Source organism: Desmodus rotundus, chromosome 1, assembly GCF_022682495.2.
Source record: "Desmodus rotundus isolate HL8 chromosome 1, HLdesRot8A.1, whole genome shotgun sequence".
Taxonomy (NCBI): domain Eukaryota; kingdom Metazoa; phylum Chordata; class Mammalia; order Chiroptera; family Phyllostomidae; genus Desmodus; species Desmodus rotundus.
Genome location: NC_071387.1, coordinates 98,875,767 through 98,899,481, shown reverse-complemented (window position 1 = coordinate 98,899,481; position 23,715 = coordinate 98,875,767). Strand labels below are relative to the sequence as shown.

Below are 23,715 nucleotides of genomic sequence, written 5' to 3'. Positions count from 1 at the left end.
CAGCTTAAGAGAATTACAATCCGGTGACTGAGTTGGATCTGCAAGAACCCGTAGAAAATGTGAAAGCACTGAGTGACTGCAGCACCTCAGTTCCTCCTTTGGGCGAAGGGCCGGGGACAGAGATGGTGACCAGAAGAAACGCCTGTCGTGGAGAGGTCAGGTGCCCCTTGGAGGCCCGCGGAGAGATGGTTTCTGTCCCCTGGAGAGGGCGATAGCTCAGTGGGTGCAGAGGGAGGAGGCGCACCTGCTGCTGGAGCTCCTGCCCCACCTTAGGGACTAATGAGGGGTCACTGTCCTGGCGAGAGTCTGGGCAGCACTTGGAAGCCAGAGGCTGCAGGGCGCAGCCCTGCGCAGATGGACATGATCAACATTGGGGGTTGCCTGGAGAAGCCCCGCTCCCAGTGTCTGAGGGGAAGGACAGTGAGATGACGCAGTAGCTTGTTGCCGCAGGCTCCACCTTCTCGCCGCTCCCCACCCCTGACCCCTCGACCCCTTCCCCTGCCCCTCCAGTTGTCTTTCTGCTGTAGGTCATTTTCTGAACCCCCATCAGGTTGCTCGATTCTGCTCCATTTTGCACCTCGGTCATTTCTGTGTTGTGTTCTCTCCCACCTGTGCCTGAGCTCCGAGGACCGGGAGGGGGTCATCTTGAGTGTCCTTCTCAGCCCAGTGGGTCTCCTGGACTGGCCCCTAGACCAGCAGCATTAGCATCACCTGGGAACTCACCCTCCAGGTGATTCTGATGCGTTTTCCAGTGTGGGAGCTGAGGCCCAGCCCTGGCCTGGCTCCCGATGGATGTGAATACGCAGTGGGTCTGAGTTTGGTGGCCACCTTGGTCTCACACGTAGACTGATCTTGGTGTACAGTGGTCTGAGTTTGGTGGGTCCACTTTTGTTCCAGTGAGAGTTACTGAAGGGAAAGGAACCATGTCAGGCTCTCCTGGAGATGCAGGGGCGGGGCAGTGTTGAGCCACTGGCATGTTCCTGCCGTTCCTCCCGTCCTGCTTCAGCGGTCCCACCTCACCGTGGTGGAGCTGTGTCTGCTGTCCGGCGTGTACCCTCTCACCGTGCCATCGTGGAGCCTGTTGTAATTACACTGTTGGGGTCACTAATTGTGGCCAAGGTTGAGAACCGTGAACATCACCCTGAGTTTGGCAAGTGCTGCAGGGCTGGCCCTGGCGCCGCTGGTCGGCAGCAGGGCGGCCCGGCCCGGGGGTGGAGGAGTGCGTGTGTCAGGCTGGCCCTCCGGGCCTCTTCAGCCCTTTCCTGCCCCAGAAGGCCGCTTGCCCTTGTCACTGGGTTTTCTCTGAGGTTTTCTGTTTGCCTCTTAGATGTTCTTAAGGTAAAGCCATTTTTCTCGTGACACATTCTCCAGTCTTTTAAGTTCAGTCCAAGTTTTAACTTGTGAAGGAGGTGACCTGTTCCAAGAGAAATAGTAGTGCCCTTTTGGTGCTCAGTGCTGGGGGAGTAGAGGCCGAGGCCTGGCTCTAGTTGCCATGGTGATGATACTGGAGAGGAAACAAAATGATGCTCGGAGCCACGCTGAGGGGCCGCTGGGAACGATGAAAGTTTAGATTTAACGTCAGGGAATTCGGGAGCCCTCTGCTGTGCCTGCGGCAGCGGTGCGGAGTGGGGTCTCCGGAGGGACTTTTGCGGCCGCTCCAGCTCTGGCGTGCGGGCCGCTCCCCAGGCCGTGGCGTTCTCACGCTGGACTCGCAGTGGGCACATGAACGGTTCTGACGACTGGGACTGTTTTCGTAAAATGGTGGCTTTCCTATTAGTGTCAATTGTTTTACTTTATTTTTTGTTAAGGTAAAACTCATCCTACAGAATTTACCATCTTAGCTTTTCTTTCTTTTTTTTTTTAAACATATTTATTGATTATGCTATTATAGTTGTCCCATTACCCCCCCACTCCACTCCATCCTGCCCACCCCCCTCCCTCCCACATTCCCCCCCCATAGTTCAAGTCCATGGGTCATACTTATAAGTTCTTTGGCTTCTACATTTCCTACACTATTCTTACCCTCCCCCTGTCTATTTTCCACCTATCATCTATGCTACTTATTCTCTGTACCTTTACCCCTCTCTCCCCCTCCCACTCCCTTATTGACAACCCTCATGTTCTAGTTGTTTGCCTAGTTTGCTCTCGTTTTTGTTTTATGTGTGGTCGTTAATAACTGTGAATTTGCTGTCATTTTTACTGTTTCTATTTTTGATCTTCTTTTTCTTAGGTAACTCCCTTTAACATTTCATATAATAAGGGCTTGGTGATGATGAGCTTCTTTAACTTGACCTTATCTGAGAAGCACTTTATCTTCCCTTCCATTCTAAATGAAAGCTTTGCTGGATACAGTAATCTTGGATGTAGGTCCTTGCGTTTAATCTTGGGTAATGTAATTATGATGTGCCTTGTTGTGTTCCTCCTTGGGTCCAGCTTCTTTGGGACTCTCTGAGCTTCCTGGAAGTCTATTTCCTTTGCCAGATCGGGGAAGTTCTCCATTATTTGTTCAAATAAGTTTTCAATTTTTTGTTCTTCCTCTTCTCCTTCTGGCACCCCTATAATTCGGATGTTGGAACGTTTCAAGGTGTCCTGGAGGTTCCTAAGCCTCTCCTCATTTTTCCAAGTTCTTGTTTCTTCATTCTTTTCTGGTTGGATGTTTGTTTCTTCCTTCTGGTCCATACCATTGATTTGAGTCCCAGTTTCCTTCTCATCACTATTGGTTCCCTGTACATTTTCCTTTGTTTCTCTTAGCATAGGCTTCATTTTTTCATGTTTTTCGAATAGATTCAACCAAGTCTGTGAGCATATTGATAACCAGTGCTTTGAACTGTGCATCCGTTAGGTTGGCTATCTCTTCGTCGCTTAGTTGTATTTTTTCTGGAGCTTTGAAGTGTTCTGTCATTTGGGCCATTTTTTTTTGTTTGTTTGTCTTGGCGCGCCTGTTACTTTAAGGGGTGGAGCCTTAGGTGTTCACCGGGGCGGGGTAATGCTGGTCGCAGCGCTGTGACGCTGTACGTGGGGGAGGGGCCGAGTGGGAGCAATGGCGCCCGCCTCATTCTCCTCCGGATTTCAATCTTTCACTCTGATACCCACAATCAAACTGGACCACTCTGGTGCTGGTTCCTGAGTGGGTGGGCCTGTGCACACTCTAGGCCCCTGTGGGTCTCTCCAATGACCTCTCCTGTGAGGCTGGGAGTCTCTCCTGCTGCCGCCCCAACCCCCAGGGGCGTTTTCAATCAGAGGTTTGAGGCTTTATTTCCCCGAGCTGGAGCCCTGGGTTGCGCGGTCTGCTTCGCTGCCCGCCGTTCGTCCGGTTTATCTGTGGGTGAATGTGGTGCCGCGGGGTGCTACCCGCACTCTGCCTGCCCCACTCTCCGCCACTCTGAGTCTGGCCCTCTGGGTTTATCTGTGCAAATGTGGGGCCGCAGGGTCTGCTAGTGCTCGGACTGCCTGCGCCATTTGTCCCACACTCCGCCAGACTCAGTCCCGCCACAGCCACGCGAGTCCTCTCCACCCCGGTGCCTGTCTCCGCCCCTCCTACCAGTCTGGATGAATGTTTATTTTCTATTTCCTTGGTGTCGGTCCCCCTTGCTGTTCGATTCTCTGTCAGTTCTGGTTGTGCGAGGAGGCGCAGTGTGTCTACCTACGCCGCCATCTTGGTTCCTCCCCCATCTTAGCTTTTCTAAGTGCACAGTTTAGTGGTATGAAGTCCACTGACATTGGGGTGCGGCCATCACCACCTGCATCTCCAGAGCTTTCCATCCTCAGAGTGAGACTCTGTCCCCATTCAACAGTCGCCCCTCCCGTCATTTGTGATGGAAGCAGGTACATACGTGTTCTTGTTCCCCATCCCCTGATATCAACACCCTTTTCTGAATGTCTTTCCCCAGCAGTACCTCCTGGTGCCCCTCCCTCGTTGTCCGTACCAACCCGGTCCCTGAGAGCTGCCGGCGCCCCCGTGTTTATTCCAGAACTCCGTTGTCTCCAGCCTCTGATGACAGCAGACAACCTGCAGTGGCCACGTGGTGTGGCCATCGTTTTCTCTTTCTGCCAGCTGTCTCTGGGGCACCTGCCGTCTGGTTACCTCTCACCAGCCTCCCCTGCACAGAGGTCCCTGCACTCTGCCCTCCTGTTGGCGAGGGTGCCTGCTCCCCGCCGCCTGAGCCGGGGCCTCTCTCGTCACAGGCGAGGCCAGTGCCTCTCAGTGGTCGTGATGCATCTGCACTTTCTGTCTCGTAAACTCTTTGTTTATTCCTCTATCCCCTTCTGCGAATTCCTGGTCTCCTTATTCCTTCAAGTTCTCTGTTTATCAGTGATGTTAGTCTGTGTGTGTAGTGAAAAGGAGGGAGGGGTCTTGTGTTCTAGATCAGGTTCCCTGGCGTGGCAGAGGGTTCTCCTTGACCACCTCAGTGCCCTGGGGGCCGGGAACTGAGGCACATGTCAGTGCTGTGTGACGTCACAGGGAAGGGCTTGGAAGGGGCGCTTGAAGTAATAATGGGCGCGTAATATGTAAAGGACAGCGTAACTTTATGTTAGGGGTTTTAGACAAGGGCACAGCAGTGCTTAATACAGTAAATACCCTAGTAGTTGATCATCTCACTTCTATCTCCCGAAAACGTCTCTTGGATCTGGGTGCGCCCACTGAGGCGTGTCCGTCTCTGACAGCGCCGCCCGCCGCCCGGTCTGACCCATGCACTTTTCCGTGGGCGTTACGTGTCAGTGCGAATATATAAAAAATCTGTCTCTTCTGTTGCTCGCCATTGGCCTTGTCTAAAACCGTGATAAAAGATGTGTACAAATTGGCCATTTTAGCCATTTTAAGTGCACAGTTCAGGAGCATTATTACATTTACAACATCCTGTGACCTTCATCACTGTCCATTTCTAAACTCCTTTTGTCCCCACAAACTCTGTCCCCATCAGAGCCACTGCCCGTCCTCCCCTCCCCCAGCCCTGCCAACCTCTGCTTCCTGCCCCTGTGAATGACTGTTGTAGGGACCCCCTGTGAGTGGAACAGGTGATACTTGTCCTTTGTTTGTGGCAGGATGTTTCCAGGGTTCCTCCTACGGCTGAAAATACTCCATTGTCTGGATGGACCGCGTTTTGCTTTTCTGTTCATCTGCTGGTGGTGCAGAGATATCTCTGAAGAGCCTTCATCCAGTTGTTGGCGGTGCTTCTCAGGGCTCACAGTGGGTTTCTAATCAGACTTTTGCTTGGTTGGCTCCAGTGACGCGGGGACTTACCTGGGCCCTTATGTCTTCTCTCCCCTGTTCCCTGCCTACTCCAGGTGCTCCGTGAGATCGAGGCTGAGCCGTATGAACTCTGAGTCTTTGTTTCCTCACCTTATAAAGATAGGGGTTTAGATTGGATGATTACTAAATGGTTTATGATATTATTTTTGGGTCCTGTCGTGTGGCATAGGGCCACCCATCTGTACTCTGCATGGGGAGCCGTACCCACAGGAGCTCCCAGCGTCTGGGCCCAGGTCCACAGCCTGCCAGACAGCAGGGGGGAGCGGGCCTTTCCCAAGCCTCACGTGGTGCTCTTGGCCGACACTGGAGGTGAGGGGCCTTGTCCTTTGATTTGGGGACTTGCAGCAACTGGCCCCTGCCCTGTTCCTCAGGTTGCTCAGGGGCACGGTACCGCGTATGGTCCTTTGTGTATCCCTTCCCCTCTTGCTATGTCTCTTGTCTGGGGGGCTGACTCCCATGCAGGCTTGGTCCCCATGTTGCACATGTATTGAGACCTTCTGAGCCTCCTCTGCAGTAGCTGCCTCCCTGCAACATTAGCTGCTGTCACTGCTCGGGGACTGCGTGTGACTCTCCCAGGGAGCTAGTGGCTCTGAGCTTTGCATGGCCTGTGTGACCTGCCCCTTCTGTCCTTCCTCCCCATCTGCTTCTCTCCTGGCCTGTCTCCCACCAGCATCGCCCTCTAGCCATGGCCAGGCTCCCATGTTTCTCCCCTGGCTCCTCCCCTCCCTCCTCAGAGGGGGTCCCTGAGAGTACCTGGGTGGGGGTGGGAGAGGCCACCAACCCGTTATCTGATCATGCTCGTCAGGAAATGTGAATGACATGGCTGCATCCTGGAGGTGAACTTTATTTTCTCACACTTTATTTAAAAAGTTATAAAGGATTGCCCTGGCTGGTATAGCTCAGTAGATTGAGCACAGGCTGCGAACCAAAGAGTCACTGGTTCGATTCCCAGTCAGGGCACATGCCTGGGTTGCAGGCCAGGTTCCCAGTAGGGGGCACCCAAGAGGCAACCACGTATGGATGCTTCTCTCCCTCTCTTTCTTCCTCCCTTCTCCTCTGTCTAAAAATAAAATAAAATCTTTAAAAAATAAATAAAAATTATAAAGGATGATTTTCAGGGAAGTTCAGCGTGGTGTTTTTCTGCCATGTGTAATCGATGGATTTGTGAGGGTCTGAGTGCCTTGGGGGAGGGTCCCAAATCAGGGACAAGAGCTCTGTCCAGTTACGTCAGTCCTACTGTTAGAGCAAATACGCGGGTGGAGGAGAGTGGGACCAGCTGCTGGCCAGGGGCTGATGAGACATGGAGCAGGTTGGCGCTGAGGGTCCTCCCCGGGTGATAAGGCCTAGATGGCGTGTGTCACTCCTCTGCTTCCCAGGTGTCCGTACCTGCACCGGACAACAGGAGACACAGAGCGCAAGTACCACCTACGCTACTACAAGACAGGCACGTGCATCCACGAGACCGATGCCCGGGGCCACTGTGTGAAGAACGGGCTGCACTGTGCCTTTGCTCACGGCCCCCTGGACCTGCGGCCACCTGTGTGTGACATCAGGTGAGTGGGGCGTCCTGCGCTGGGCAGGCATGAGACCAGCTCACCTGCCCCTCATTTCAGCCATCACTGCTCTTAGACAGCTCTTTTTCTGGGCTTTGATTTTATTCTAATAAAATAAAGTTTCCTTCCTGCTGACTTGTGTGCCTTGGGAACTCACTAGGGGTGAGGGAGATGAGCGTGCATCCTTACTAAACACAACACAGCTTGAAGTCACTGCGAGTTGGGTCAAGACTGCTGTCCCAGGACGGGGGTGTGTCCGAGGGGTGCAAGATGCCTGTCCTGCACCCTGCAGGCAGTCAGCCTGTCCAGTGAGGAGCAGGGGGCTCCTTAAAGTGACAGAACCAAGTGATTCTCTCCCCTCTGGAAGGGCCTTGGACACACCCCGGAGCTGTAACCCATGTGTTGTTTGGTCGCAGGGAGCTGCAGGCCCAGGAAGCCTTGCAGAACGGCCAGCTCGGCGGTGGGGATGGCATCCCTGATCTGCAGCCTGGGGTCTTGGCCAGCCAGGCCATGATTGAGAAGATCCTGGGCGAGGATCCCCGGTGGCAAGGTAACCAACCCCATGGCCGCCACTGATGGTGGGCAGGAGTAGCCCTCATCACTGTATGTAAAGTGACCCCACAGTGGACCTCATTGCCCTCATCTGTAGATCAGATGGGGAAACTGAGGCTCACTGAGCCGAGTACTTTACCCTTGGTCCCAGGGGGTGGGGACTGAGTGGCGTATGAACCCAGACATCTGGCCCCCAGGCTTCTCTGAACCTTGACACCACGGCTTCTCTGAGCAGAGATCACACAGCTGGCGCAGCTCGTCCCCAGACATCCCCTCCCAGAGCTGGCTGGCGTTCACGTCGCTCCCTGCCCCTGCCCTGTGGGTCTCCATGTGGCCTTCAGATCAGCAGCCTTCGGTCCCTGGGGGTTTGTCTGAAACATGAGTTCGTGGCCATGTCCCTTGGGGCTGCAGGGTCCTGTCCTCGCAGCCTCCACAGGTGATAGCAAGGAGCAGTGGAGTTTGTTTGTTTTTAAATTTTCTTGTGGTAAAATACCCATACCATAAATTTGCCATTTTACACCATTTTAAAGTGAACAATTCAGTGGCGTTTAGTCCATTCTCAAAGTTACACAACAGCCACCACTGTGTGATGCCAGAGCATTTCCGTCACCCTGGACAGAAGCCCGTGTCCCGTTAAGCAGTCCCTCCCCTGGCCCCCGGCCTCCCTCATCTGCGTTCTGTCTCTATGTATTTGCCTGTTCCATATTTTGCCAAAGAGCAGTGAAGTTTTAAGAAAACCCCTCTAAGTAATGATGTGTCTCCTCAGATTTCCTTTACTGACTTCACCGCGCATAAACAACACTTTAAAACTGTAGTTATTTGGCTCTGGCTGAATAGCTCAGTTGGTTAGAGCATCATCCCGCTACAGCAAGGTTGTGGGTTCGATCCTTGGTTAGGGTACATACAAGAATCAACCAGTGAATGAGTAAATAAGTGGAACAACAGCCCTGGCTGGTGTGGCTCAGTGGTTGAGTGCCGGCCTGTGAATCAAAGGGTCGCCAGTTTGATTCCCAGTCATGGCACATGCCTGGGTTTCGGGCCAGGTCCCCAGTAGGGGGCATGTGAGAGGCAACCACATGTTGATGTTACCCTCCCTCTCTTCCTCCCTCCCTTCCCCTCTCTAAAAATAAATAAAATCTTAAAAAAATAAGTGGAACAACAAGTTGATTATTCTCTCCTTAAAATCAATTTTTAAAAGATTTTATTTACTTACTTTTAGAGAGAAGGGAAGGGAGGAATATATATAGAGAGAAACATCAATGTGTGGTTGCCTCTTGCATGTCTCCCACTGGGGACCTGGCCCACAGCCTAGGCATGTGCCCTGAATAGGAATCAAACCAGTGACCTTTTGGTTCACAGGCCCACACTCACTCCACTGCTCTACACCAGCCAGGGTGAAAATCGATTTTTTAAATATTTTTTAAAAAACTAGTTTCGAGCAGCGGATTCTCTTACAGTGCCTTTCGTCTGCTCAGAGTGTCCGTGCTGGGGCTGTGGTTCCAGGGGTGAATTCAGGTGACCGCACCGGCCTTTCCTGATTCCCCCCACCTCCTGCTTCCCCTCCTCGGGCCCTGGTACCACGTGTGGCACCTGCCTGGCCAGCACTTGGGGCTCAGGACTGGCCCCCCAGCTGGAGCAGCACTGAGGACCGTGGCCTTTGACCTTGTCCGAGGTGTGGAGGGTGCCCAGGGACTCTATTCCGGGTTTCAGGGGGACCTGCTTATGTTGTTGTGTCCATCCTCGTGTTTGCTGTCACTGCTTGGGGCAGAGCCTCCCCACAGAAGAAGAGCTGTGTTCCCGCAGCAACCTGCTTGCCAGCACTGAGGATAAACGCGTCACTTGAGAAAATGCCTTCAAAAATGTTCTGTTTCTTCTTTTCCGTCTAGTAGGCCTCCTTGGTTGGAGGATGCCTGATACCCACCTCCATAAAGCAGGTGCCTTGGTTCCCAATGCAGGCGTGGGTGAAGGTCCCCATGCCATCAAGGGCTTGCTGGGCTTGAGGAAGGGAAGTGAGAGGAGGGGATGGGCAGGCAGGGGCCTGTGACCCTCAGCACCCGCACCTGGCTCGGGGTCAGGACTGTCTCTCCAGTCCCAGCGCTCCGCTTTCCGAGTGCTCTAGCTAACACCAGCGGCGCCGACACCGCCTTCTCTTTCGGAAGAGCCGCCCCAGGCTGTGCCTCCCCGTTTGCACCCTTCACCCACCCGTGGTGTCCTGGCTGTTCATCAGTAGATGGCGTTTTTTAGGGAGGTTTTAGATTTACAGAAAACGTGCAGGGTTTCTATGTCCCCCTCACAGGTTCGCTCATTTTGAGCACCTTGCAGTGATGTGCATTGGTCGCAGTTGATGAACCAAGAAAAACATGTTATTATTATTAATCACAGTTTACTTTAGGGTTAGCGCCTGGTGCTGTGCATTCTCTGGGTTTCAGATGTATGATGACGTGTACCTACCATTGTAGTATCAATGCCCTAAAAATTCTCTGCGCTCAGCCTGTTCCTGTCTGCGCCCCCCCAGCTCCTGGGACCACAGATCTTTTGCTCCGTTGTTTTGTCTCTGTAGTTTTCCGGAATATCGCAGAGCCGGAGTCATCCAGGGTGTTGCCTTTTCAGACTGGCTGCTTTCACGTAGTACTGTGAATTCAAAGTTCCTCCGTGTCTTTCTGTAGCTCGATCGCTCCTTTCTTATTATCGCTGAGTAATATTCCCTTGCGTGAGCAAACCGTGGTGTACGAGTTCATTCACCTGCTGAAGGGCAGCTGGAGCCTCCGTGTCTCACGGTGGTTGTCACGCAGCTCATTTCTGTGCGTTTCGCGTCGCTTAGCACAGGACCTCGTATTTGTTCCAGGTACTCGGTCCATACTTGTGAATAAGTTTTTATTTTCTTAAAATCAGCTACTTTGTTGTCCAAGCCCCTCTCATTCTCTTTATGCCTTGCTGTGTGGCTGGCACCACTTGTTGTGTGAGAAGTTATTTGCAATTGGATTTGATGTGGGTGGAAGATATGGTCATGTGACTACCCTGTGCACAGTGCCGCCTGCTCCCATCCGCGTTGTGGGGCAGGACTGTCCCCTTCCTCCCTCCCTCCCTCCCTGCCCCCTGCCAGTCCCTTGTCCACCAATGTTTAGTCCACTGAGCAGACGTAGTTACAAACAACAGTGTGTTAAGAAGTACAAACTGGTAGTTATGTAATAGTCACATGGATGTAAAGTACAGCACAGGGAATGTAGTTTAATAGTATTGTAACGGCCCTGGCTGGCCTGGCTCAGTGGATTCAGAGCTGGCTTGTGAACCAAAGGGTGGGTGGTGGGCCTCCCATTCAGGACACATGCCTGGGTCACAGGCCAGGTTGCCACTAGGGGGCACTAGAGAGGCAACCACACATTGATGTTTCTCTCCCTCTCCCTCCTTTCCCTTCTCTTTAAAAATAAAGAAATAAAGTCTTAAAAAACTAATATTGTAATACCTGTGTGTGATGTCAAGTGGTTTCTGGACTTGCTGGGGGGACCACTTTGTACATTGTGTAATCTCCAACCACTGTGCTGTACGCTGATATAAAATAACACTGAATGTCAACTGGAATCGAAAGAAACCCAGCATACATAACAAGGTGTCGTTACTAACCAGCCCGAGAGGGGTAGGGATGCCAGGAATCTTGTCGTTACTGTATGTATGTATGTCTGTGTGTGTGTATTTTTAAGTGTTTGCTGTTTTTACATGACCCTTGAGGCTTTTTGTTTGCGTGGTTTTGCTTTGATATAAAATTCAGATACATGAAATTAATCATTTAAAATACATCTTATTTTTTAGAGGAATTTTAGGTTTCACTTGAGTGGGAAGTACAGAGAGCCCCCACGCCCCTGCGCCCCAACATGCCCAACACCCACCATAGTGGGCACTTGGGACAGCCTTGAACCTGCGTCCCGTTATCGCCCAAGTCCCCGCTTACCCCAGGGCTGAAGTGAACTGCTTGAAAGTGTGCGTTTCAGCGGTTTGTAGTGTAGTCAGATGTTGTGCAGCTGCCACCTTTGTCTAGTTCTGAAACTCTCTCTAGTTTCCCCAAAGAAGCCCCACACCCATCACCGGTCACTCCGCACACTCCCCTCCCCCAGCCCCTGGCAGCGGCCGGTCTGCTTTCCGTCTGCGGGTTTGCCTGCTCTCCGTCCGGCATAAACGCAGTCACACAGTGTGTGGTCTTTCGTCTCCAGCCTCTCGCCGTGCGCAGTCGTTTGAGGCTCATCTGCTTTGTAGAGGGTGTCGGTGCTTCACTCCTTCTTGCAGCCGAGCGGTTGTCCTGTGTGCGAGGGGCCGCGTTGTTCGTTTGTTCATCTGTGGATGGACGCTTGGATTCTTTCTTCTTTCTGTTTTTAAAGATTTTGTTTATTTTATTGTTAGACACAGGGGAAGGGTGGGAGAAAGAGAGGGAGAGAAATATCCTTCTGTGGTTGCCTCTTGCGCACCTGCTACTGGGGACCTGGCCCGCAACCCAGGCGTGTGCCCCGACTGGGAATTGAACCGGAGACCCTTTGGTTTGCAGGCTGGCGCTCAATCCACTGAGCCACACCAGCCAGGGCAGGTTATTTTCTCTTTTGGCTACATGAGCATGCATGTATTTGCTTCCATGTGGACCCCTGTTTTTCAGACACCAACTTTGTGCTGGGCAGCTACAAGACCGAGCAGTGCCCGAAGCCTCCGCGCCTCTGTCGCCAGGGCTACGCGTGTCCCCACTACCATAACAGCAGGGACAGACGGCGGAACCCCCGGAGGTTCCAGTATAGGTGAGCCCCGGGACCGTGGGCACCTGGGCCTTTATCTGATTCTCCTTCAGGCCCCGAGGTCTTCATCCAGCTCTTTCTTTGAGGGAAGAACCCCTCTGCAGGTACCCGAGGCCACCTCCCTTGCCCAGGAAACCGCCGGGTCAGGCAGAGAGTTGGTTTACCACGTTGTTCTTTCTCTGAGTCATGCCAGAAAGGAACGGAGGACCTAAATTAGTAGTCTCTAAGTTTTAGCTTGGGAAGGTAAAGTAAATTTGTTGCATACAGAACAGTAGAAAATTATAAAAAAAAAAAAAAAGAAAACCCTGAAAAACCAATAAAACAAAAGGTCTTATTTACCACTGATGGTATTTTTCCCTATGAATCCAAATAAGTTACAATAAAGCTGCCAAGTACATGAAAAGTAGAGGATTTTGGTTAGAATTTTCATATTGTGGGAAAAAAGTCTCACATCCAATTTTGAAACCACTTAAAGAAAAGCTAGGCTGTGGGCCCGGCTTGCCTCCTCCTGGCCTCGGCGGGCCGGCTGCTTCTCCAAGATGCTTTTCTCATCGGTGTGGGCAGCCCTGACTTAGTCTCACTTTAATTTTTATGGGAAACAAACACAGGAGTCCCGAGTACTCTCTGGGTTCAGATGGCACTTGGCCCGCCCTTGCCTGTCCTCGGAAGGAGGAAGACCAGCCCTTCCAGGGGCCGTTTGCCCGTGGCCCTCTGTGGTGTGGGCCCACCACCCTGCGAGGCGGGCCCAGTGATGGGTGGGGAGAGCAGCACCCCACAGCACGCAGAAAGGACATCCCCTCAGACCTATGACCCCCCTGTCCTCCAGGTCCACTCCATGCCCCAGCGTGAAGCACGGCGATGAGTGGGGTGAGCCCTCGAGGTGTGACAGTGGGGACAGCTGTCAGTACTGCCACTCGCGCACGGAGCAGCAGTTCCACCCGGAGGTAGGAGTGGGGAGGCCGGGCCGCCGCCAGCCGCTCAGTGTCACTCACAGCCCGGGAGAGGGTGGGTCTGGGTGACTTCTCCTTGCCTTGTTCAGCGGTCCCTAAGACCACCTTCAGGTGCGGTGGGACTCACGGACTCAGCGGAGCCATGAGGTCCACAGTTATGGTTTGTTGTCCCGGAGGGGCACAGACTGAAATCAGTAGGCGGCAGGGTGCTGAGCGACCGGGCACAAGCTTCCAGCTGTCCCTTCCCACGGAGTGAGGGACAGTGCGCGTTTCTGCCAGTGACTGTGCGTGACCACAGAGTGCTCCCCGCCAGTGGGAACTCAGCCGAGCCTCGTTGCCCAGGGTGTGTGTGTTTTGTTTTCCCTTGTGCCCAGGGTGTTTTGGGGGGGTTGGTTGTGGAGACGTGGCTGACCTGGGTTGTGTTGATGCCATGGGATCCAGGGCCCCCACCACCAGTCACAGTGTCACTATCCAAGTGGCCCGAGGCCTGGTAAATAGACAATTACCAGGCTATACATTCTAGGGGCAAAGAGGTCACCTCCTTGGAGATGGCAGAAGCCAGTCCTTCCTTTGGATTGTGCTGGGTGTGGACAACAAGGGCCTGCTGAGCTAACCAGAGCTCACTTGGATTTGTGTTAAAAATGAATATGTAAACAAACCTCCTTGGGAGCATGAGTTAGCAAGAGAGCTCGGGGACCAGGCGGGGGTGGGGGCTGGGCTGGGCTGGGGGCGGGGACGCCGGGAAGGGGTGGTGGACGTGCACCCATGGGGGCGGTGACGCGAGTGCTGGTCCGTGTGAACTAAGGGGTGGGCTCGTTTGCTCACCTCCAGGAACCTAGCGAGAAGCCGGTGCAGGGCAGTGAGGGCAACCCTGAAGCCTGTGTGGCCTGGTCAGGCGTGAGAGCTGTCCTCTGTGGCAGCGGGCTGCTTCAGGCTCTGTGGGCGGGAGGCCCTGGGCGGAGCGGTGAGCTTTGGTGCAACCCCAGCCCTCACCGCCTTGCTTGTCCCTGAAGCCAAGATGTGCATTTCAGGATGTATGGCCGCTGGTCTCAGGTTTTTCCTTTCCTCTTCTACTCACATGGCCATTCATTCACTCATTTGTTCAGTTTTTGGAACTCAGAATATACTTTGTGCTGGTTCACAACAGAAGTGTTTGAATGAGCAGTCTCACCCCACCTCTGGCTCTTCTGTGGCTCCTGCAGCACTCGTGGTTCTTCCCCGCATCCCAGGCCGATGCTTTTCTTTCTGTGTGGGTCAAGTAGGTGCAGAGCAGGGGCTTAAAGCCCACCGATACCAGTGATTCTTTACTCAGCGGTTTGTTCTTTATGTTGTGGCTTGATACAGAAGAAAAAGCTGGCTGGTGGCACCCTTGGGCCTTCACACCGGCCTTGTTCAGGCCTGCCGGCGGTGTTTGCGGCCACACAGGTGTGTGACCGTGCTGTGTCACGCACCATGTTACCTCTGGGTTGTTTGCCATCCGTTTTTACACACACCTTGGTGCACGCTCAAGCAAGACAAAACCTAGAGTGGTGAACGTGCCCTGCCCTCACCCAGCGCTAGCGAGCGCAGCGCCGCGAGCACTGCAGCCTCTGGCGGGAGTGCGGGCGGGAGGGAGTGCGGAGCTGTGCCAGATGAGGTGCCCTGGGCTCCCGGCAGGGGTGGCGCCTCATCCAGCGTCGATTGCACTTCGTTTCTTGAAAGTGTGTTCTGTTTAGATTCTATGCTTTACAATGCACATAAAGTGACATTTAGTTTCCTGATATTTTTAGTGAATTTGACATCCTTGGAAATGGCTTTTGTTGGTGTGGCTGCGAGGGGACAGTTGAAACGTCAGGGGAACTGAGAGGCATTGCAAGCGGGGAAGGGAGGAGAGGCGGGGGGATGTCGATTTGGGGCTCGGACAGAAGCGCAGAGGTCCTGCCGTGGCAGTGTCCACGAGCGGCATCTGTGCCCTGACTGGCCTGGTCCTCCTGGGCCCTGGTGCGCTGCAGGGTCAGACCCCCTGTTGTTGCCAGGGTGAGAGTGTCTTTGGCCCAAGTGACGTGGATTGGGTCTGGCCCTGGGGCGGACGCGCGTGTTCACTTAATAGGCATTTCTTGAGCAGCTTCTGTGCACCAGGCACCAAATCAGATGCGTCTTTCAGAAAACACCAAGTGGAAAACCTGACTCGTGTGACGTCAAGGACAGATGCTGCAGGCTCTTGCTCCCCAGGCTGACTGGCCCTGTGCGGGGGAGAGGATCTGGGACTATGGGCCTGCGGGGGAGGAGCCGAGTTCACACCCTCTCTTCGGACGACCCCTGTTATGGTTGGGAGCTTAGTCCTCTACACTGTGTACTTCCAGCCCCGCTTCCCGTGGAAACCCATTTCCAATCTAGCCTACCTTCCTCTCCTCTTGTTTCCCAGATCTACAAGTCCACAAAGTGCAATGACATGCGCCAGACCGGCTACTGCCCCCGGGGTCCTTTCTGTGCCTTCGCGCACGTGGAAAGTAAGTGCGCGACACCCCACAGGCTCCGCCTTGGCGGCTGTTGCAGACGCATCAGGTCAGGTGACCCCCAGGCGCTTTCTCTTCATCCTGAGTGAGCTCTAAGGATGGGGGGCAGGCAGGAACACCCTGGCACGTGCTTTAGGGTTCTTGGGATGGGACCTGTTGTGGGCCAGGCCTCGTGGGGCCCAGAGCAGCCCCCCCTGCAGGTGTTCTGGGGTCCTGAGCACAGTGGCTGGGCCCTGGCATGGCCGTTCTTTCTGGGCGGGGGAGGGGGTTGTAGTTCCGGTGGACAGACGGGCCGGTAAAATATTGTCAAAGGCAGAAGCGAATGTCGGTGACGGGAACACGCACACAGACTCGGCCTTTCCCCGCTGTTCTGAGGATTTCCTCTTAAGAGCTTTTGAGTTTAGGTTCCAGTTTTGTGAGTATAGTTGGCGACTCTAATTTTACTTTCTGATTTCTATTTTAATGGGGAGGGTAGCTTTTCTTATTAAAATTTTATATTGTTTTCTGATCCTCAAATCATGAGACTTGAAGATCACGGTGCCCTGACGGCTCAGGTGGGGGCTCGGGTGCCCCCCTCCCATCGCCAGGGAGGGTCTACTGTGGTGAGACCAGTGCCTGCTCTTTCCCCAGCTTGTAGGGGACCCTGTAACCAGAGACCTCATGCAGCCCTCAGCTGCTCCAAGCCTGCTTCTCCCTTCTCTGCAGAGAACCTGGGAATGGCCAGTGACTGGGGCTGCCGAGACCTCACCCCCACCAGCAGCTCCGCGGCCAGCAGCGGCCCCCCTGGAAACGTAAGTGGGCAGCGTCCCGAGGAAGGTGCCTGGTGGATAGCCTCCTGCCCTTTGTTTTTGTTCTTGTTGTTCTGTCTTTTTAAATTGATTTTAGAGGGGTTAGGGGGAGAGAGAAAAAAAACATCGATTTGTTGTTCTACTTATTTATACATTCATTAGTTGCTTCTTACATGTGCCCTGACTGGGGATCAAACCCACAACCTTGGTGTATCGGGATGACACTTCTAACCAAGCGTCAGTTGAGTACCCGGTCGGGCTGTCCTTTTTCTTTCCCCCTGTCCTTTGGTTTTAATTGAGCTGTAAGGGCAGATGGTTGTGAATTCTGGGTGATGCGCTGGAAGACAGGCTGCCTGTGGATCGGTGGCTCCTAGAAGACTCTCGAAGAATCTTGGCTAAGTTCTGGCTCGGGCCTTGCCTTTTGGCGGACACACACATATTGTGTGTGAGGGTGTAGTCTTGGACCGACCTCAAAGGAAGGGCCCCAAGTCCAGGCCGGGGGTCGTCTCAGGGCTGTTTGCTGCCCGGGAGGGACGGTGCTGGTTGGGGCAGGTGGAGGGCTGGTGTGGGCAGGTCCCAGACATGAGCACCCTCAGGGGTCTTAGTCAGGGTGGTCCTAGAGGTTTGCTGGGACAATGAGGTACTGAGGGGGTCACTTCTGAGCTGATGGCCCTGATGAGGTGGAACCCTCGGTCGTTGAGGGCAGAGTGAGACGGTGGGAACGGGGTTCAGACCTTTGGTGTATGATGCTCCAACCCACTGAGCCACACCCGGGACACAAATGTAATCTTCTTTTAAGATTTATTTATTTTTTAGAGAGAGGAAAAGGGAGGGAGAAGGAGAGGGAGAGAAACTTCGATTGGTTGCCTCTTGCCCCCCCAGCTGGGGACCTGGCCCACAACCCAGCCGTGTGTCCCAACAGGAATTGAACTGGGGACCTTTCGGTTTGCAGTATGACACCCAACCCACTGAGCCACGCCGGTCAGGGCTGAAATTAGCCATTTTAAAGTGGCACCTTGTACATTTACTGTGTGCAGCCACCCCCCTCTAGCTGGACTCGGCACCGGTTATCTTTCCACAAGACAATTCACACGGATCCGAGGGCCAGGAGGGAAAGTTGAGGAAGAAGTTAAAACTCTCTAAATGTTCATTCAAAAGACTCGAGCAAACTGTTTTAGTATGAAACATCAAGATTTGGGTGACCGAGGCATTGGAATTGGCTAGTTGTTCTTGGTGACACAGTCAGCAGATAACTGAATGAAGGTCCGGCGTGTAGGAAAACGGGCAGGGGGCTGAGGCGCTCAGGTTGGCTCTGGCCACCCTTTTGGGCTCGGGTTCCGCGGGTGGGGACATATAGATTCATTAGTGACCGTAAGGGAACAGATTGATGGGGACTCCTGAAGAATGTCAGACCTCAGTGTGGATGTTGATGTCCCAAAGAAGACGTTTCATGGAGGGCAGCTTCCCTTTCCAGTTTTCTGAATCTCAGTCACCTTTGACAACAAAGCCGAGCATAAGCGAAGAAGAGCTCACAGTGGCCTTCCGGGCAAGCCGCTCCTTGGTCCTCCCTTCTGCCTGAGTCCTCCACACACAGTCAGGTGACAGCCCGGCACTATGTGACAGGGCGTTGCCAGCCGAAAGAGTGTGAGCTGCCCCCACCCCCTGTAGCCTGAAGGCGCCGGGCAAGGGTGTAGAGAGGGGCCTGGACCATGGGGTACGGTCCCACGGCAGGGAGCTTTGTGGGCCTGCCCGGCGTCAGGACTCGCATCCCGAAGGTAAGCAGAGCTGCTTCAGGGTAACCAAGGTTTCTTCACAACTGAGTCTTAAAACGGGACTGACGCTCGGGTCTTGGTCAGCAGTTTTGGAGCCCCTCGCCCAGATCTGCAGCGAGGGGTCACTTCTGGCTTTAGAGAGACCCAGGGAGTCCAGACCCACCAGGCTGCCCTCAGGGTTGGCCCCGCAGCTGCTCTGCGGTGAGTGAAGGGGAAGGGCCCCGTTAGCGCCTGGTGGACACCCTGTCCTCTTCTGCCCTTCGTAAGCTCTTTCAGCCCTTCTGTTACCCACAGGGCCTGCCCCTGGGCAGGGCTGCCTGGGGCCCGCCAGTAGTGTGTGGGGTTTTGACTTCACACAGGGAAGGTTTCACAACACAAGTCCAGGTGACTGTGAGGGATATTTGTCAAAGCTGGGGACAGTAAAACGAGGACAAGCTTAGCATAGAGAAGCAACAGGAGAGCCTAGGCTGGGCTGCCTTAGCTCACTGGGAAGTCAGAGAAAAGGGGCCTTGGACAGGTTCAGGGGATTAATCTGAGACAAGCTGCCGCTGCCCACTGCTCCCCTGGTTGCAAGTCTTGGGGTCCCTTAGAGTTTAGGAGATGCATGCCTGTGGGGAAGAAGAGGGGAAAGGGAATAGTGTGGGCTGCTACCCAGAGGGAGTGCTCATTGAGTCTTTTGTCTTGGGGCTTTTATTTCTCCCCTGCAGGCGGAATGTTTGGGGGGGGGGTGTCTCAGCAGAATATGCGTCAGTTCTCCAGGGTGGTGGTCTCGTCTCACTGACTGCTCAGCGACAGGGCTGGGGGGTCGTCAGTCACTGCAGCTGGTCTGAGCACCAGCCACCTGGTTCTGCTCCTTGCTGGGCCCGGAGCTGAGGCTTAGGTGTTGTCTTCAGGGAGGTGACCTGGCTGTACGTTGCACGGTCAGTGTGTTCAGCTCTGTCTAAGTTTCCCTGTTCTACTTGTTAAGGAATTTTCCTGGCTCGTTATCATCCTGCCTCACTTTGGCAGATCCAGAAAACAAAAAGAAAAAAGGAAGAAAGGCCGCAGTGACCTGAGCCACCACTACAAATGCACGTATAGGATGGCATAAAAATCAGCATACCCTTCCGATGCAAAGGGCACTTCGGGCTGCAGTGTCGGTGCTCACGTTTGTCCTGAGGGAACACAGACCCTGAGTTCTGGGCAGAGCCATCGTCAGGCACAGTTTTCCCAGGAGGTGGCTCAGCAGAGTTAGGGATTTTATGTGTGTAGGGGAGGAAAAGCAGTTTTCCCTCCACCCTTGGAGGTTCAGGGACCGGGGCCCTGAACATTAAACTGACAAAAGACGTATTGACAGGAGAAAAAGTTTATTTCCTAACACATACGGTGTCCTTCCCAGAAAAGAGGTCAAGACCCGAAGAACTGGTAAGACCAGAGGGGTTTCTGCCTCCGGGCTGGTAGGCTGTGCGAAGGTAGATCTAAGGGGACAGCCCTAGAAGGCCAGGGTTGCTCCAGTGCGCTGCGTCACGCAGACTCAGCCTCCTGCAGTCTCCCGAGTCCCAGTGTCTGCTTGGTGTGGCTCCGTGGGCCGAGTGCTGGCCTGTGAATCGAAAGGTCATTGGTTCTATCCCGGGTTGGGGTAAGTGCCTGGGCTGCAGGCCAGGGCCCCAGTTGGGGAGCGTGTGAGAGGCACCTGATCAGTGTTGCCCTCTCTTTCTCCCTCCCTTCCCCTCTCTCTAAAAAATAAGTAAAATCTTAATAAAAAGGAGGTGGTATCGCCTTCCTGGGAAGGTAGGGGAGCCACCTTCACCAAGGGCGAGGAGAGGGGACTGCCGGAAATCATCCTTTGTCTCAGGCGTTGGTCTTTCCAGAACTGCCTAGCTCTTCAACCCGCCCTGTGGGGAAGGGCTGGCTTGTCAGGGGCGGGTTGTGGGTTCAGGGTGCGAGGAGCTCACTTGCTACCTTCACACAGACTAGCCCGGAGGTCAAAGGTCAATGTCTGGTGTAAGAAGTGGAGTTCACAACTGAGGAAGAGCTAGCTGATTGAATGCCTTTTTTGTTTTATGAGACTTTAGTACGTGACATTTTCTACATTTTGAACAAAGCTTAGGTTGCTGTATATCTTTAATCAACTGTTTTCCTGTTTCTGTTGCAGACAAAGCGGAGGGACTCACCTGCTGAAGGCGGCCAGAAGGCCAGCGAGCACGACGGCAAGCAGGTACCGTCCCCTGCGGCAGGTTGCACGCTGCCCCGGGAGCGTGGGGGCCGCGCTGTGTGACCGCTCCCTAACTCACTTGGTCATGCTCACTCCTGACGCAAAGTGACCTAGTTAATGTGCACATGTGACTTAACTATGTTTTTGGTTATCTCTTCAAGTTGTCTATTCCACGTGTCCTTTGTTTTAATGCTTAAACAACTAGTGTCGCGCAGGCAGACCTTGGAGATACTGCAGTCTCGGTTCCAGGCGGCTGCAGGAAAGCGAGCCTGGCAACAAGCCAGCCGTAATCTCTTTGCGGGTGGAGGGTCTTGCCTTCAGTTTGCAAAAGACGCAGTAAAACGAGGCCTGCCTATACCTTGGAAAAAACAAAACCCAAACCTTTGAAAGTTTCCTCCTCAGGAAAACAAGACGAGCGAGACCCGGCTCATCTGGGTCAGTGTCCTGGGGCCGTGCACCACCAGTTCATTCTCCCGCAGCCGGAAGTCTGAGATCTGGGTGTGGCAGGGTCTGTCCCAGGCCTCTGTCCTTGGCCTGTAGACACTGTCTTCTCCCTGGGTCCTCTCGTCTTCTCTGTTTCTGCCGTCCTTCTCCAGATTTCCTCTTTTTATAAAGACACCAGTCATAGTGATTAGGACGCACCCTAAAGGCCTAATCTTAACTCTATTCCCTTGCCAGAGATCCCGTTTCCAAGTACGGTACCATTCAGCGGTTCTGGGGTCAGGAGGGTCAGGGGGCACAGGTCAGCCCAGACAGCATCCAAGACAGTTGGCTCCGTCTCTCTAGGTCACACCTTATTGTCGCATCTGAGATAGTGGTCAGCATGTCCTTTGAGGTTTTGCTAACTGTTTCTGCTCCTCGGTGAGGCTGAGTGGGGGGCTTCCGGGAGCCTCTACTGCCCTGAGGCTTCAGCAAAGTTGGGGTCTGTCTCTCCATTCTGCCCACCCCAGCTTTGGGCTTGTCCAAACCTACTGTTTGTTTTGAGAAACAATTCTCCCCTCACCCCCACCCCACCACTGCCCTAAGGACTGAAAACTTACTTTTACCCCTCGCGCTAACAAGGCAGAGCTGTGAGCGTTTGGCCGGCCAGGCGTGGCAGGGAGCCAACGCTCACGTCTCCGGCGGAGGGCTTCAACAAGCAGCTGCAGCCTCTGCGGTGACCTTTATTTTAGATTCCTGAATGGGCAGCGCCTCTCCTTCCCTTCTGTCCTGGTTTGCTGGGTGTGCCCCCCAAGGGCACCTCCCTGCAGATGTCTCCTCTGGAGCCAGTTACTCAGTCACTTACGTTCTGTTAGGAGCTTCTGAAGCACATGTTCGAAATCAGGGTAGTTGAAAGTGAAAATGCAACTTAGTTATTTTGTGATGGTTTTTTTTCTCCATAGATGAAAATTCACAAGATGTTCATTAAGAATCTGAAACATGAAATCTTAGCAGTAAGGTAGCATGTTGCCTATCTCAGGGCTGCTGAAGAAGGGCCTGGAAAGGAGCCGCAGGGCAGACTCCCCAAGCCGCACGGTGAGGGACCCCACCCAGGCTAGGGTCCGGAAGCCCTAGGAGAGGGCTGGGCAGTCCCAGTGCATGAGCTGCCCTGGGACAGCGTGCTGTCCCCCACGCTGGTATGTCCTCACACTGTGGCAGCAGCCCCACTCCTTGGCACTGATACTACTAGACTGGCCGAGTTTGTCTACAGGCCAGCTCTTACCTGTGCCCAGAGACCCCCATCCATGCCAACCCAATGCCGGGCTCCAGGGGCAGTGGGTGCCAGGTGGGGCAGGATTGGAGACGTAGCTCCAAGGGTCTCTAAGTGAGCTTAGTGTTCCCAGCCTTTTCCCCACAACCTACCCCAACCCTCTACTCCCTGTCCCCAGGTTTCTGCCCAGTTTGAAAGGCTGAAGGGTACACCAAAGTGACACTGTGCTCTCATGGACAGACAGCTGTCTGGGGACCCCTTCCCTGCACATGGGCACCAGGCTGCTCTGGTCAGAGGAGAGCGTTGACCACTCTATCTCTGGGACCTGCCATCTCCTCTGTGTCAGCTGCAGGTCCCTGTGTCCCCAGTGTCACTCTGTTCCTGGGCCCTGGCAGTGGCTCCTGTTTTGGGGGTCTTGGCCATTTGGGTAAGAGCGGGGAGCACCAGGAGCCTCTCTACCCAGAGTTTTCTTTGGTAAACTGAGGTGGTTCAATTACTGCTTAGTCTGGGCCGCCCCGAGTTCCGTCTTCCTTCCTGGATGGTCTGTCCCCCGCTCGCCAGGCCGCACTTGATGGAACTCGTGGAGCCAAACAGCTCTCCTGCTGGTGGCTCTAACATTGCTCAGAGTGGAGGTGCCCATCGTGGCCCACGTGATGACCTGTGCCAGCTGCAGAGACTGTGGAAGTGCTGTCCCTGGTGTGCCCGGAGCCCAGGACTCGCTCTTGTTCCACCTGAGAGGCCCCCAACCTAGGGCAGCCAGGCATGTCGCCTTGCCAGCCCCAGAGTGCACGACCCTCATGAGAGCCGTGTGGTTGGCCACAGAGTCCTCATCTGAAACCAGGGGGTACCTGCTGCCTTGCTAACCTGCTAGCTTTCGAGGTTATCACTTTGACGAGACCCCAAGTCACTATAAGGTTCCTTTGGCCCAGTGTCTCGTGTTGGTGGAAGTTGCTGTCCTCCAGCCGATTACTCAAAACGTGCAGACGGAAAAGCTTCATTACACCGGGGTTGGTGATGATTTCTTGCACGTGACGCCCAAAGACAGGCAACAAAGGAGAAAAAGATGAGTTCCACATCATCACAGTCCAAACCTTGTGTGTGAGATAATCCTGTGAACAGAGTGAAAAGGCAGCCCACGGAACAGGGGAAACATTCGCAAATCATGTGTCTGATCAGGAGTTAATGTCCACAACTTCAAAACAACTCCTACAACTCAACATCGTCAAACCCAATTAAAAGTGGACCAGGGACTTGAATAGACATTTCTCCGAAGGAAAGACAGGTAGCCCGTAAGCACATGAAAAGATGCTCAACACCACTGGTCATCAGGGAAATGCAGCTCACATATGTTCCCGAACTCCAGGGGTTCGCCACTTGGGGTGCTCTATTCAAAGAAGGAGAGGTGGTTGTCACAAAGTTTAATTTACGTGACAGCAAGTCAAGGAGACAGGATTTGTATCAGAGCTCTGCCTCCCCTGAGGGAGGCCTAGCCCCTGCTCACTACACTGTTGGTCAATTGCGCGCTGATTTCTTCTTTGTAGTTGGCTCCTTTCATGCTTGGAGCTCCCTTCAGCTCCTCCTGTTTCCTGCCGCAGCTACAAAATACTGTGCTGTATTTTAACATTTAGCAAGAAATAGCATTTAGAACTGCCCGGACCTTGAGATTCTTGTCCTAACATATCCACAATGAGATACGAC

The 23,715-nt window shown here is 53.8% G+C and overlaps 1 protein-coding gene across 7 annotated transcripts in view; it reads left to right on the top strand.

The window, feature by feature from the left end:
• The window catches only part of UNKL (unk like zinc finger), a 49,373-nt gene that overhangs the window by 7,438 nt on the left and 18,220 nt on the right, over window positions 1–23,715 (top strand). For 6 of the 7 annotated variants that reach the window (XM_053927810.2, XM_053927808.2, XM_053927800.2 and 3 more), the window contains 7 exons: window positions 6,628–6,804; window positions 7,221–7,354; window positions 11,996–12,131; window positions 12,955–13,072; window positions 15,483–15,567; window positions 16,279–16,364; window positions 20,268–20,330. In XM_053927810.2, coding sequence (XP_053783785.1) covers window positions 6,628–6,804; window positions 7,221–7,354; window positions 11,996–12,131; window positions 12,955–13,072; window positions 15,483–15,567; window positions 16,279–16,364; window positions 20,268–20,330 — 799 coding nt within the window. The remainder of the gene's footprint in view (window positions 1–6,627; window positions 6,805–7,220; window positions 7,355–11,995; window positions 12,132–12,954; window positions 13,073–15,482; window positions 15,568–16,278; window positions 16,365–20,267; window positions 20,331–23,715) is intronic. The other variant, XM_053927816.2, reaches the window with a different exon arrangement.